At 49.3% G+C, this 14,655-nt stretch overlaps 1 protein-coding gene across 3 annotated transcripts in view; it reads right to left on the bottom strand.

The window, feature by feature from the left end:
* MAP3K20 (mitogen-activated protein kinase kinase kinase 20) overlaps positions 1-14,655 on the bottom strand; it is a 178,746-nt gene that overhangs the window by 39,812 nt on the left and 124,279 nt on the right. For 2 of the 3 annotated variants that reach the window (XM_062187850.1, XM_062187859.1), the window contains exon 11: positions 9,329-9,464. In XM_062187850.1, the coding sequence (XP_062043834.1) occupies positions 9,329-9,464 (136 nt within the window). Of the gene's footprint in view, positions 1-1,545; positions 5,445-9,328; positions 9,465-14,655 lie in introns of those variants that run through there. The other variant, XM_062187870.1, reaches the window with a different exon arrangement.

Below are 14,655 nucleotides of genomic sequence, written 5' to 3'. Positions count from 1 at the left end.
AGTAACTGAGAACAAGCTTTTGTTAAAACACACGCACGCGCACACACACAAAATAAAGTGATAATGCCATCTAGTCAAAGCTCACACTCAAAAGATATAAATATTTCCTATTATTTAATACAAAATTTTTAAGAGTGCAAAAGCAGTTTGTGCAGTGTATCATATCTGACAATAAAAGATAAAACTATTCTGCACACAATACAAAATAACTCATGTAGGCGCTTGAAACTCTGGTTTTGGAGTAAATAACCACACGCCAGAAAGCTCCTCTTGGGCAACAGAGTGCAAAGGAGGCTGGGAGTGTGCGGCAGCCGGGCTGGAGGCCCAGAGAGCCCCGCTGCAGACATGCTGCAGCGACAGCTAGCAGACTATGCTACAATCAAAAAAAAAAAAAAAAAAAAATACAGCAGATTCCTCTCCCTGGCGGTGCTTAAAATCAAAAAGGAAAACAGTCTTACTCCCAAGCAGCAAAAGGTGCCTGATTATAGAAAGTACGCTCTATCATGTATTTGGTATGGTGAGACAACTAGTTTGGAAAGCCTAGTTGAACAAAAATCCAAAGAGAGCACGAATAGTTAACTCAGAACCCAAGTTCCCAAGTTCTCTTTGACAAAGCTCTTACCACTCCGGTGGGTGACAAAGGGATGGACAGAGTACGGTGAGCAGTCGTCTTTCTGGATCTCCCCCACCCCCTTCCTCCCCTCCGAAGGAAGCTCTCATCAAGTGTGAATACCTCAGCTGCAAACTGCCCCCAACAGCACCCCCCCCCCCCAGCCCCCGCCTCCGGGCCTCAGGAACAAGCTCTCCCCACTGGTAAACTGTGATTTTGCTTTAAAAACATGACTGTTAGGAAAAAGGAGCCTTTGAAAGTCCTCTGGCTACTTTGCAGAACTGTAGTGACCTCAGTGAGTTTTCTTATTTTTTATTTGTTGTGAAGTTAGCAGGAGTCTCCCCTGCGCCCGTAATTTAACTGTTTCATGAAACTTCCACCAGCGTTTTTCAGGGGGAAAGAAACCACTTCTGTAAGTGGTGATATAAGACAAAGCCACAGAGACACAAAATTCACAGTGGGTAGTTGTGGCGGTTCTAAAAAAAACCCAGCTTTTGACTTGAGCCATTTTGTGGAATTCTTTCCCCATGGAGAAGGGATGGTGCTAAATGCTGCCCCAGTCTTGGTGACAACCAAAAAATGTGCCCTAGCCGTCCCAAACCCTGGTAACAGAACTACCCTGGCTGAGAACTGGTTTTTATCAAACCCTGCACAGAGGCAACCTTACAAGTGAAGAGGGATGGCAGGTGTACGACGCCCCCAGGCATGACCACAATTTAAGGTTTCAATTCTTATTCTGAAATCTCTCAATTTCTGCCATTTCTCTTTAACTCTTCTCTTACTACAGGTACAGTTTTGTGTAAGTCGGGGAATGGGAACTAAACCCAACAATGGAAGTTTGCCATTTCAAACAGATACAAAGTGAATCGGAAGCTGTACAAACAGCATCATTTTTAGAATTCTGCATACGGCCAATTGTTTCTTTTTAAAAACTAGGAAAACAGTCTAAAGTCTTCTAAGTAATCTTTATACACAGAGAGCAGTATAAAATTTCATTTGGATGACTCAGATGTCAGGGCCTTTTTAACATTTTCAGACCACTACAAGGTAGAATAGCCAATGTGACATAGTCAGGACCCACAGCTCGGTTCTCAGCTCGTCACTGAGGCCCGTTCTGCTGTATCTGAGCTCACAGCTCCTGCAAGGTTGAGTCCTGAGCTACAGCCCCCCCGGAAGACGGCAGCAGTTACGAGGCGAGGGAAACACTGCCTAACTACCGGTCAGTCTGGCTGTAGGCAGAGTCCTGTTGCTTTTCTCTTTTAGTCCTGTTGGCCTATTTGGATGTTTTACTAATGCACCAAAACTATTTTTAAGTAGATGGATTTCTATGTAGAGTTAAAAAAAAATGCCTTGCCCAGTTTCACTGGGCTTCTATGTTGCGAATGTGTTGCTGACTACTCTGACACGAGTGGCAAGGTTTATGTTTTCACATCAAGTGCACAGATCTCGTAGCTCGTGGACACCACTCACCATCGCAGCTCTCTGCTTCCCTGTCCGTGAGGCCTTTCCTGATCACATGGGCCTGACCCCCGTGCTGTGTTGTTTCTTTTCCCCATTTTTATCTCTCCCTAGCATGTTGAATGATGCATTTGTTGACTGTGGCTCACCATTCACTAGCCCATGAGGTCCATGAGCGCCAAGACTTTCATCTAGCCAGTCCCTAGAGCAGTACCTGGCACAGAGAAGGGGCTCAGTCCGTATCCGCTGAACAAATGACTTTACCTCTGCCAGGAAGAAGTGCAAGAGGCGTGTACACCCCAGGCCTTTGGCTGTCTGCTTCCGGCTGCTGGGCCCTCCTGCCCCAGGGCAGGCTGGGCAGCCAACAGTGGCAACTCCTGCCTCTGCTCCACTCCAGGATTTTCTGCTTGAGTCAGGGAGCGTTCCTCCGTGTCTGGGCATGGACAGGCTGCCTGCCTGTGGGGCATGGGCCTGCATCTGCTGTGCAGAGACAGAGAGAGCATGGCAGAGCGGGGGTGTGGGGAGCCCCGCTTCCAGGAGAAAGGTGCACCTGCACTGGCCTGCAGCACCTCCGACCAGGTGAGTCTGGCCAGGGCTCTTGGTTTTGCCAGAGCAACAGAACAAATGTGTTTGTACAGCTTACGTTCTAAGAATGTTCTCTTTATCTGTCCTGAAAGCTAGCCATTTAAAATTTCATTTCATGCTATTAAGCAAGTATCACTTGAAACTGATCACTGAGATTACTGAAACTGCTTATTTTTCAGAGTCTTTTCACTGGCACAGTTAATGACGTTAAGCTAATGTCTACTGGTCACTTACCATGGGCCTGGTACTGTATGAAGTGCCTCACACATGGCCCTACCTATAATATCGCGACAGTCTTTAGAAGTAGGTTTTCATTTGTCACTTGTTCAAGATGAGCATAACATGGACTCAACAATTAGCCCAGGGCTGTGAAGCACCTGGACCCAGGGCTTGGAGCCATGATCAGACTCTGGGTGCTGCCTGCGTCACAAGGCTGTGAAGACTGTTCTACAGCTCACAGCCAAGGCGTGCTATCTGTTTACCTCTCTCCAGATAAGCTCGCGCAGCATGCTGGTCACTCAGCTGTAATTCTCAGTTCTCTGTGGGGGTGAGAGTCAGCAACTCTGCACATTTTTAAGATCAAATATACTTAGAGACAGTGTTAGCTAACATCTGTGATGGTATCCTGTCTTAAAACTTCCATAGAAAGAACCACCAACATATGGGCACTGGTTCAAGTCCTGGCTGCTCCACTTCCGATCCAGCTCCCTGATAATGTGTCTGGGAAAGCAGCGGAAGGTGGCCTAAGTGCTTGGGCCCCTGCACCCACATGGGAGATCAGGAAAAAGCTCTTGGCTCCTGGCTTCAGACTGCCGCAGCCCTAGCCATTGTGGCTATTTGGGAAGTGAACTAGCAGATAGAAGATCTCTCTCTCTCTCTAACACCAGTTTTCAAATACATAAAATCAATCTTTATAAAAAAAGAAAATAAAGAACCACCAGAAGCATTTTAGTTTAACACATGAATGAATTTAGATAGGAAAAGTCTTTGTCCTTTTGTCTGTCAACTTACAGGTGTTTGTGATTTAATTTTTATTTATTTATTTATTTGACAGAGTTAGTGAGAGACAGAGAAAGGTCTTCCTTCCATTGTTCACCCCCCAAATGGCCGCTATGGCCAGAGCTACGCCGATCTGAAGCCAGGAGCCAGGTCCTTCCTCCTGGTCTCCCACATGGGTGCAGGGGCCCAAGCACCTAGGCCATCCTCCAGTGCCTTCCCGGGCCACAGCAGAGAGCTGGACTGGAAGTGGAGCAACTGGGACTAGAACGCGGCGCCCATATGGGATGCTGGTGGTGCAGGGCGTAGGATTAACCTAGTGAGCCACGGTGCCAGCCCCTGCGATTTGATTTAAACAGTGTTTGATCGTTTAAGCAGGCGCTGACGAGGACCGCGTGCTAACGTCCTGTGTGCCAAGGGGCAGCGAGGTTTACAGAGCGGCCCTGGGACTGGCTTCTCTCAGGGCCTCCCTGCTCTGAGCAGGGCTCTGGGCAGGCCGGCCTTGGCGAGGACAGAACCCTTCAGCCAGCACTTCTGCCCAAGGAAGGACACCTTGCCTTCGCTCTTCCTTTTATAACGCTTATTTTCCTATTTAAATATCTGCATGTACATTTAGCATCCAGGATGATTATACATGTCCGTGGAAGACAACCAGCCACACCCAGCCCCAGCTGAGACAGCAGGGCAGGCGTGGACACAGCACTCACAGGCCTGCAGGGGTCCCTGTCCTCGATGCCACGGCTGGGACAGCTGACAAAGCCTGCAGCGTCTGCTGGTTGGTTTCAAATCAGAGCACTTCTTCTGCACGTGGGCTACAGGAAATTCTTGCTGTTTAGCTGTTCCTGGAACAACATTTTGCTCTGCCCTTCTCTCGGCTCTGTTTCCTAGTGGCTGGATCTGAAAGCCACGCAGCAGCCATTGCTGACCCCTTAGGGAGCGTTGCCGTAAGAACAGACAGACACGCTAGGGAAGGATCCGGTGTCAGGGACAGTGAGGGGTGAAGAGCGCTTGCCCCAAATGTTAGCTTTCCCAACCAACCGGATGGAGGAAACCAAGTCAATGACAAACGCTGACGTTCTCATTGGAAAAGACAAAGGCAGAGTGTCACCAGTTTAAAAACAGCACAGTGTGTAGAGGACCACAGGTTTCTATAATCAGGCACCGACTTGCTGATTCATAAATACCGCTCTGGTTTAATTCCCCCCACCCCACCCCCCGGCCCCGTTTTTTCTGTAAGCCAAGAAATCAAAAGTGAAACTGATAAAGAAACGACTGTCATGTAAGTGTGTTGGCCTAGACATGCGTGCTGGGTTTTCTGCCTCCTCCACTGGGGTCTGCACAGACTGAGATAGCGAGTTTCTTGCTCTTTCGCTCGTGTCTCTGGACAGTCTCGATTTTCTCACTCGGCTTTCTGCTTTCATTCGCTATTGTTGTCCAGGCCATCCTCCTCACCGTCATCACCGTCATCGTCACCTTCTGACAGGTCAAAATCACTGAACCCCAGGGCCATGTGGACCTTCTTCCCCCTCCTCTTGGACGTGGTTTTGGAGGAGTTCTGCTTGGCCTGCATGTTTATCTGCACCCCCGAGTGCAGCACGGCTCCTGCTCTGTTCATGGAGAAGATGTCCCCAAAGCCCATGAGCATCATGGCCTGCAGGCTGGGGCTCACGCCGTGGCCCTCCCCGTTACTCGCGGCCGTGATCTGACAGGACATCTCTGCACTGTTTGACTCCTCTGTTTTAGACTCAAAGTAAGACTCCTCAGACATTCTTGCAGCAGCAAGAGGCAAGAGAAGCTATCAAAAGGGGAGAAAGGACAGAAGGAAAAAGAGAAATTAGGACCAATTCAAATCAGGGGAGCAGATACCACAAAATTAGTTGGCTGTGCACAGGGGGTGAGTGATTAGTGCAGGGGATTATGCGGGAATCACTCGGTGGCCCGGCTCCCGGCTCCCGGCTATTGGCCAGCATTTATCAACGACAGGATCAATCACGACCAAAGTTTGCAGAGCACCACGGTAAGCCAAATTTCAAACGGAAAAGAAACTGCACGTTTTAAGCCTTCGTTTTGCTTAAAACAAAACAGCTTTTTAGGATTTCTCTTCATTTCCTTCCATTTCACCTTAGAATCATTTAGCTAACCACTATTTATATGTATGTATATATACTTAAAAGAAATTAAGTAGAGATTAAATCACAAAAATTAAAAACCCTTGTAGAGAAGAAGAGAAGCTTAGTGGAAGCACGAAACCAGGTCAGCAATGGCGATGCTCCAGGGGCCAGGGCTGCCAGTGGCCGCACCAGCGAGGTTAGTACCCGATGCCACACCGCAGATGAGTCTAGAATGTACTGGCGTCCGCTCACTGTCTCTGGCAGATGTGATGTTATACTGCTTATTCACACTACTAAATAACTGATTTGTGAACAAATTGTAGATTCTGTCTCCAAAATTTAAGTTAAACACAAACACGGAAACAGGGAAGAGGAATGAGTTATCACTTGATGTTGTTCGTTTTCACTATTCTCTAACATTCAGGTTTCCTTCTTTTAACAGCATATCTCCGAATTCTCCTTCTCGCTGTGGTAACAGACATTTTCTACCTTATGTCACTATTTTGAGTGGCAAACCCGTTCCCATAAATGTTTGGGGAAATTCATCTCAGGGATAACCCTGGAATGGAAACAGGATATGAAAGCATTGTTGCTACTTCCTTGCATTTTAAATCAGGGCGAATTTCAGACGAACAATGTTCAGCTGGCGTCACTGTGGACGTCCTCCACTCCTGGTGGGAAGGCGCCCGACAGCACCGATTTCCTAATTTTTAAATCAAAGTTGCAGAAAAAAAAAAAAATGGCTCCTTCTACTAGAAAAAGACCTCTGGAGTTGTCAGCTCAAAGGCACCGGGCACACGGAAGACAAATATTGCTTTAGATCCTTAACCACGGGAAGCAGCATATTATTTCCTTTGCGATTAAACTTTCCAGATCTCCAATTTGTTCTCAATTGTTAAGATTCTCTCTAGAATTCTTTGTTGCTTATTTTATGACTTCAAGAGTCTTTCCTTGCATTCTGTTGGATTCTGACGATCTCAACAAATGTCTTTCAAGTAAGATTTTATTCTTAAAAGAAAAAATTTGACCGCAAGCTACAGCCATAATTAAAAATAAACATGATCCACCTTTCTGCATTGAGAATTCACCTTTCCAAATTTCTTTTAACTACTCGTTTCAGTTTTAGGAAAGAAAACAGTGCTCCTGAAATTCACTTAATACAATTTTCTGTGAAGCTACACAGACATTACACTTTTCTAATTAAGGTGAGGCTGCCTACGGAAAACCTAAATCTCCAGCCACTTCCGTTTTGAAAGGTTTATTTTCTCTCTCTCTCAGAAGCCTCATTTAGAGCCACCTAGAAGCTGATGTGAGGATAAAAGAAAACGCCTCCTTAGAAAACACCTGAGCACAATCCTGCCTGCCTTCAGCAACGCCAGCTCTGAGCGGAAGAGCCATTCAAAGCATGCCCTGGGAAGGAAGAAAACTTAGCCGCCTAAGCGAGGGAAAAGGCGGGAGACCTGGCGGGGAGGAGACGGTGCCTGGCGCTGCCCACCGTCAGACGGACGGCAGCCTCGGGCGGCTCCTGGACAGGAGTGAGCGAGTGCGCAGCGTGTTCTTTCCCACAGCACTGTGCCGCGGGGAGCAGGGCTGGGTGCGAGGCGGCCCATCGTTTCTCAGCCAAACTGAAGCCAGTAAGCCAAGGGGTTCCCAAGCGGCGGCTCCCGGGCATGTCAGGGCTTTCCTTACAACAGGACCCCAAGGAAGAGGCAAGCCATGCAGTGCCGCAGAGCTTCAGACGTCAGTGCGTCTCCCAGACGGAACAAGAGAGCCTCTCGGACTTCAGAGGGCGCGCTGCGGCCAGCGGCCCCTCCGCACCTGGCCCTCCGCAGCCCGTGACCAGCGGTGCTCCTGCGTGGGTGCCCGGGGCCGTGCCTCCCACTCTCCTGCCCCCAGCAGTGCACCCAGAACAGGAAATGGCCCTCGGCCAACGAGGCTGAATGCGGGGAACGTATGGAATGGGATGCTTCTCAGATGTCCCATGACGGTCTAATGCATAGCAACTCAGTTGTTGTTTTGGGATTCCCTGGACAACCAAAGTCATTTTTGAAAAGTTAAATGAGGCCATGAATATTTAACTCCATTGTATTTCCCCTTCTGTGGCCGTCCGACTGCTTCTCCACACCAGGAAAGGAGACTGCCCACTTGATGCTTTAGACGTGGGAAGACACCTGACACTCGGGCATTTGCAACTTAACGGTCCTTAAGGATTTTAGGATAGGAAAGCTTTTTGAAGATCACAAAATAAAGGACATTTAAGTGGTTTTTGGTATAACTGCCATCAAAAAATGAACTGAAAATGTATAAGAAGCTTACTTTTATTCTAACATTACTTGTTAAGTGGGCAAATAACGCCCACTAAAAGGCCTGGGAAAATAAATTTTAGATTTATACTTAATTCCTGGAAATAGAGTTCAGAGGATTGTTGGGCTTTTTTTATTTTTAGATTGTTGAAATTTGGCTAGACTGTAATACATCAGCAGGTGGGCTGCAAAGGGGTACATAGTGGAATCGTTAAAAAAGAATTTTTACTTTGCTCCAAATACCAGGTTTGGGAGGATAAACAAGCCTCTTCCCAGGGCAAGGCACAGTGGAGCTGGTCCTTATAGAGGCCTTGCCAGCCATGTGGGTCAGAGCCCTGGAGCTGTCACTGAGGGGTCGCATCGGGTCAGCTCCCATGTGCAAGTGCAGGGGGGCCGCCCTGCTGTGCCGTCCACTGATGGCTGCCAGGCCCCCCAGGGGGCACATGCTAGGGATCCGCTGCCCTGCTGTGCCGTCCACTGATGGCTGCAGGCCCCCCAGGAGGACTCACGCTAGGGATCCGCTGCCCTGCTGTGCCGTCCACTGATGGCTGCTGGTCCCCCAGGAGGGCACACGCTAGGGATCGGCCACCCTGCTGTGCCGTCCACTGATGGCTGCAGGCCCCCCAGGAGGCACATGCTAGGGATCGGCCACCCTGCTGTGCCGTCCACTGATGGCTGCAGGCCCCCCAGAGGGCACATGCTAGGGATCAGCCACCCTGCTGTGCCGTCCACTGATGGCTGCCGGTCCCCCAGGAGGGCACACGCTAGGGATTGGCCACCCTGCTGTACCGTCCACTAATGGCTGCTGGTCCCCCAGGAGGGCACACGCTAGGGATCGGCCGCCCTCCTGTACCGTCCACTAATGGCTGCAGGCCCCCCAGGAGGACTCATGCTAGGGATCGGCCGCCCTGCTGTGCCGTCCACTGATGGCTGCCGGTCCCCCAGGAGGGCACATGCTAGGGATCAGCCGCCCTGCTGTGCCGTCCACTGATGGCTGCAGGCCCCCCAGGAGGACTCATGCTAGGGATCGGCTGCCCTGCTGTGCCGTCCACTGATGGCTGCAGGCCCCCCAGGAGGCACATGCTAGGGATCGGCCAGACTTTATTTTTGTGATTCTACTAGACTGAAAGGAGACCCACTCTTAAGGCCAGAGCCAGACACGGGCTGAGACTTTCCCCTCTCTTGCCGGCACCTGGTTCATGTGTGAACGTGGGCCCTCGGGTACACGGGCTAGAAGCGAGAGGGGAGAAGGGGAGGCTACTCACCGGGGTGTTGGACTGCTCCGTCAGCTTCTGCTCCCACATCTTCAAACGTCTCTCTCGTTCTTTAAGTTCCTGCTCCTTAAAGCTGAGGTCGCGCTCTAGTTTCTTTAGCCTCTCCAGGGTGGCCTCAATTTCACACCTGCACAGGGACAACTGGATGAGGTCTCAACGTTAACAAAGATGCAGGGAACACCTCATGGCTCCCTCGGAACACACGTCAAAGTCAAAGACTAACTGTGTTTCCCGGTCAGCCAGGACACCACCGCACAAGGACTCTCTCATATCAACATATCTCAAATCAACAGGTCGTTTGGAAAATTAACCTCCAAAGGCGGCAAGAAAGCATGGAAGAGCCACCGGGGCGTGGCACAAGCCATGGAACCGGGGTCCTGGTTTAGCCATTTAACAGCTGGTTCTTTACATCTACAAAGCACTGCTGTGTGCCATCTCATCTCAGCCCCACAACAACTAAGAAACAGGAATTAATCTCGTATGGTAGGAAGTTGACAGCCAGACTCGGTGATCAACAACGCATCATTTGTAAGAGGCTGAGACGACTGGCAATCCATTTCTTAATCTGACTCAGTTTCCTAGTCCAAAGGGAGTGGTGGTTCCCTGATGTGTGGGCTCCTTTAACTTGCCTGACTCTAAGAATGACCTGAGCAGCTTGTTTTAGAAAGCTCCCAACCAAAAACCCAACAAAACACAAATTCCGAGGGCCCTTCCTTGGCACTCCTGATTCGGCAGGGCTGCTGGGGCTGCAGATTTCAATTACTGAGTAAAACTTCATGAAGGAGGTAAAGTCTATACTGGGCTTTGAAAAGTGGGTAGGATTGGGGCCAGTGCCTGCAGTGCCGGCATCCCATATGGGCGCCAGTTCAAGTCCCGGCTGCCCCTCTTCCGATCCAGCTCTCTGCTATGGCCTGGGAAAGCAGTAGAAGATGGCCCAAGTCCTTGGGCCCCTGCACCCGTGTGGGACACCCGGAAGAGGCTCCTGGCTCCTGTCTTTGGATTGGCGCAGCTCCGGCCATTGTGGCCGGTTGGGGAGTGGGCCAGCTGATGGAGAACTTTCTTTCTCTCTCTCTTTTCTCTTTCTCTCTGCCTCTCCTTCTCTGTGTAATTCTGATTTTCAAATCAATCAATCAATCAATCTTTAAAAAAAAGGCAACATTAGGGTACTTTTGCAACAACGTATGAGCATCAGGCACAGTCTGTGGGGAAGTGGCAGCAGCCTGCGCTGTCACCGAGGGGGTGCTTCTGCCAAGCCAGTGCCGACCCCCTGCCTGCGGCACTGAGCTCACTGATGTTCTGTCTGATCCGGGTAAATGGCCAACACGTTCTGTTTCACTCACGTGGACCCCATGGGACTTTGAGCCCTTCTGGAAAACAGACCAGCAGTTAATGGACAGGGAAGCCCGTGGCCCAGGCACCCACGCTCACAGTGAGGCCACGCCTCTTCAGCCTGCACTTCCCCACGCTGTGCCCCCACACCCCAGGGCCTCAAACGGTGTGCACTGCAGGAGGCCACCTGCCCTGAGAGCACAGTCGGAGCTGGGGACAACGTGTAAACAGCCGTGCCCCTGTTTCTGTTGGTGCACTGTTTTGCATGGAATATTTTAGTTGGTGAATTTACATAACTTCCCTGTTCTAAAAATATACTTAAATGTCTTAGTGGATGCACACTAGAATTTTCTCTTCAACCAACCAACATAAGTTTCAACTAGTATCAATTTTTCATACACTAAAAACAGGCAGTGAACTGTAATTATCTTCTTTCATTAGAAACTTACTTTGAAACAAAAGGTCAGTTGATAAATACAGCGATATAGTTTACAGATTACATGATAGGAGCATACATACAGTGAGTGTCATATGGTACACAATTTGTGTTAATATCCAAATTGCAACATGACATTGCTTCGAGTCCTGCTTTTTGTTTTCTACAGGGCAAGTTGTGGTAAGAGCACTTCGATCACCGAGGAAAAACACAACCAACAAGGTGTTTAACCAGGATGCACAGCTCTGAATGCTCCGTCCCAACACACAGGGCTCACTCAGTGCAGACCGCAGGTCCACAGTCACACGAAAACTGAAGATACGGCCAACAGAAAGACACGCTGTCAGGGCTGGTAAAGCCGCCGCCTGCAACGCCTGCAATGCCTGCATAGCATATAGGTGCCGGTTTGAGTCCCAGCTGCCCTACTTCTGATCCAGATCCCTGTTCATGCCCTGGGAAAAGCAGCAGAAGATTCCCAAATTCTTTGGCCCCTGTGACCCATGTGGGAGACCCTGATGAAGCTCTTGGCTCCTGGCTTTGATCTGGCCCAGCCCTGGCCATTGCAGCCACCTGGGGAGTGAACCAGTGAGTAGAAGATCTCTCTCTCTCTCTCTCTCTCTCTCTCTCTCTCCTTCTTCCTCTCCCTCCTCTCCCTTCCCCTCTCTCCCTCTGTCTCTGTAACTCTGACTTTCAGTAAATAAATAAATGACACACTTTCTGTCCTTCATACTCATTGCTGTTACTGCTACTAACTCAACAGGAAGAGAAACAAGCTGAAAATCTGATGTGCCAGAAAATGTCTGGCATGAGATTTCTTTCCTATCATTTCCCAGAAAAGAACATAAAGTGTAATTTTATAAACTTATTTTTTTGAAAGGCAGACCCACACATGGGGGGCGGGGATTGGAGAGAGACAGACAGAGAGACAGAGAGGGAGAGAAAGAGGTCTTCCATCTGCTGGTTCACTCCCCACAAGGGCCTACAACACCTAGGGCGGGGTCAGGCTGAAGCCAGGAGCCAGGATCTCACTCCAGGTCCCTCAGGTTAGTACGAAGGACCAAATACTGGAGCCATTACCTGCTGTGTCCCGGGGTGTTGCATTAGCAGGAAGCTGGAAGTGGAAGCAGCACTAGGACTGGAAGTCAGGTGCTCCAGATGGAGCAGAGTCCATTGAGCACATGGAATGCAGGAGTCCCAAACAGACCTCAGTCACTGTGCCAAGTGCCTGCCGTTTACCCAGTTTTAAATCATCTAGTTTTGAAGGTAACTTTCAGAAGAATTACTTAACTTATTTAACACAGACGTTCTGGGAGCAGGCATTTAACCTAGGGGTTAAGCTGCACAGGTCTCATATTCGAGCATCCAGGTTCAGTTCCTGGCTCTGGCTCCGGACTGGAGCTTCCTGATACTGCACACCCTGGTAGGAGCAGTTATGGTTCAGGTAACTGGGTCCCTGCCACCCCTGTGGGAGACCTGGACTTAATTCCTAGCTCCTGCAAGATCCAGTCTTGGCTGCTGTGGACATCTGAGAAATGAACTAGCAGGTGGGGGCTCTCTGTGTGTCTCCCTGCCTTGCAAATAAATAAATAAAAACAACAACAATAAAACCCCACCAGATGTTCCATCTGGGCTATGTATAGAAGCTCTACCAGGCAACCAGCATTTCCCAGAAACTTCACAGCGTGACTGGAGTTGACTGCACAGGGTCTTTGACTTGGACTCTTGTTGCATGGTTCCAGACATCAGACAACAGTTAGGGAGAGAAAGCAGGTGGTCTGAACGTGCCATCTGTGGAAATAGCCAGATGACCTGATAGAAACACAGAATTCTTTTTGGTACTTGGCACCGTAAGTAAGACAGTGTTTTGACTGTAATGATATCCTGAAGCAGCCATGCCCAGGGAAGTTTCTCTTAGCTATGAGAGAATCTAGTCAATCGAACACCTCCTGCTTCTGCGAGGGCATGACAATGACCATGTGTCCCCCCTTAGCACACATGGCATGTGTGCCACAGCAGGCCTGGCACTGGCATCAGTTTTACATATGCCACTTGGGTACCATCTCAATACTGTTGGACGATCTTGGGCAAGATACTCAACCTGCCTGATGTAAGTTAGGGTTGCTATGTGGCTTAGAAAAAAGAAAATCCAAAAGAAGTACAAGTGTCTGGTAAGACCCCAATAATGAAAACCATGGCTTTTTTTAAATCATTATTACAATTAATATTATTATTATCATCCATGTTTTTTAACCAATAGCCAAGTTCAGTTAAAACAGATCCGCTTCTGGGGCTGGTGCTGTAGTGCAGCGGGTTAATGCCCTGGCCTGAAGTGCCAGCATCCCATAGGGGTGCTGGTTCTAGTCCTGGCTGCTCCTCTTCTGATCCAGCTCTCTGCTATGGCCTGGGAAAGCAGAAGAAGATGGCCCAAGTCCTTGGGCCCCTGCACCCATGTGGGATACCTGGAGGAGGTTCCTGGCTCCTGGCTCCGGATCGGCACAACTCTGGCTGTTGCGGTCATCTGCGGAGTGAACCATTGGATGGAATACTTTCTCTCTCTCTCTCTCTCTCTTTGACTCTCCTTCTCTCTGTGTGTTAACTCTGACTTTCAAACTTTCAAATAAATAAATAAATCTTTTAAAAAAAAACAAAAAACAGGTCTGCTTCTTCTCAAACTGTGGTCCACTGGCTCATACAGACATCCGAAGGGTAGGCACTTGGTACAGTGGTTAAGGTGCCATGTGGGATGCCCACATCTTATCCTGGACTGCCTGGGTTCGAGCCCCAGGTGTGCTGATGATCCACCTTCTTGCTAATATGCACTCTGGGAGGCAGATGATGGCCCTAGTACTCGGATCCCTGCCACCCAAGTGGGAGATCCAGACTGAGTTCTGGGATCCTGGCTTCAACCTGGCCCAGCCCTGACAGTTACAGGCATTTGGGGAGTAAACCAGATGAAAAATCTGTCTCTCTCTTTCTAATAATTGAAATTTTAAAAAGAAATCAGAATTCCTATAAAACATATGAGAAATAAATTTGTGAGAGAATTAAAAGATGTTTGCTTTGGCACAAAAAATGTTGAAATCCTTCCTTACAAAGAGTCCTCGAGGCCGGCGCCGCGGCTCACTAGGCTAATCCTCCGCCTTGCGGCGCCGGCACACCGGGTTCTAGTCCCGGTCGGGGCGCCGGATTCTGTCCCGGTTGCCCCTCTTCCAGGCCAGCTCTCTGCTGTGGCCAGGGAGTGCAGTGGAGGATGGCCCAAGTCCTTGGGTCCTGCACCCCATGGGAGACCAGGATTAGCACCTGGCTCCTGCCATCGGATCAGCGCGGTGCGCCGGCCGCAGCGCGCTACCGCGGCGGCCATTGGAGGGTGAACCAACGGCAAAAGGAAGACCTTTCTGTCTGTCTCTCTCTTACTGTCCACTCTGTCTGTAAAAAGGAAAAAAAAAAAAAGAGTCCTCGAAAGTATAGCATGTATTATGAAAAAAAAATGCATGGATTTCTTTGCACCAAAATAAGCCTATCTTTAAAAAAAAAAAAATTTGAGAGGCAGAGA

The sequence above is a fragment of the Lepus europaeus genome, chromosome 1 (genome assembly GCF_033115175.1).
Source record: "Lepus europaeus isolate LE1 chromosome 1, mLepTim1.pri, whole genome shotgun sequence".
Taxonomy (NCBI): Eukaryota; Metazoa; Chordata; class Mammalia; order Lagomorpha; family Leporidae; genus Lepus; species Lepus europaeus.
The sequence above is the reverse complement of the archived record's forward strand: the minus strand, read 5'-3'. Positions and strand labels throughout refer to the sequence as shown.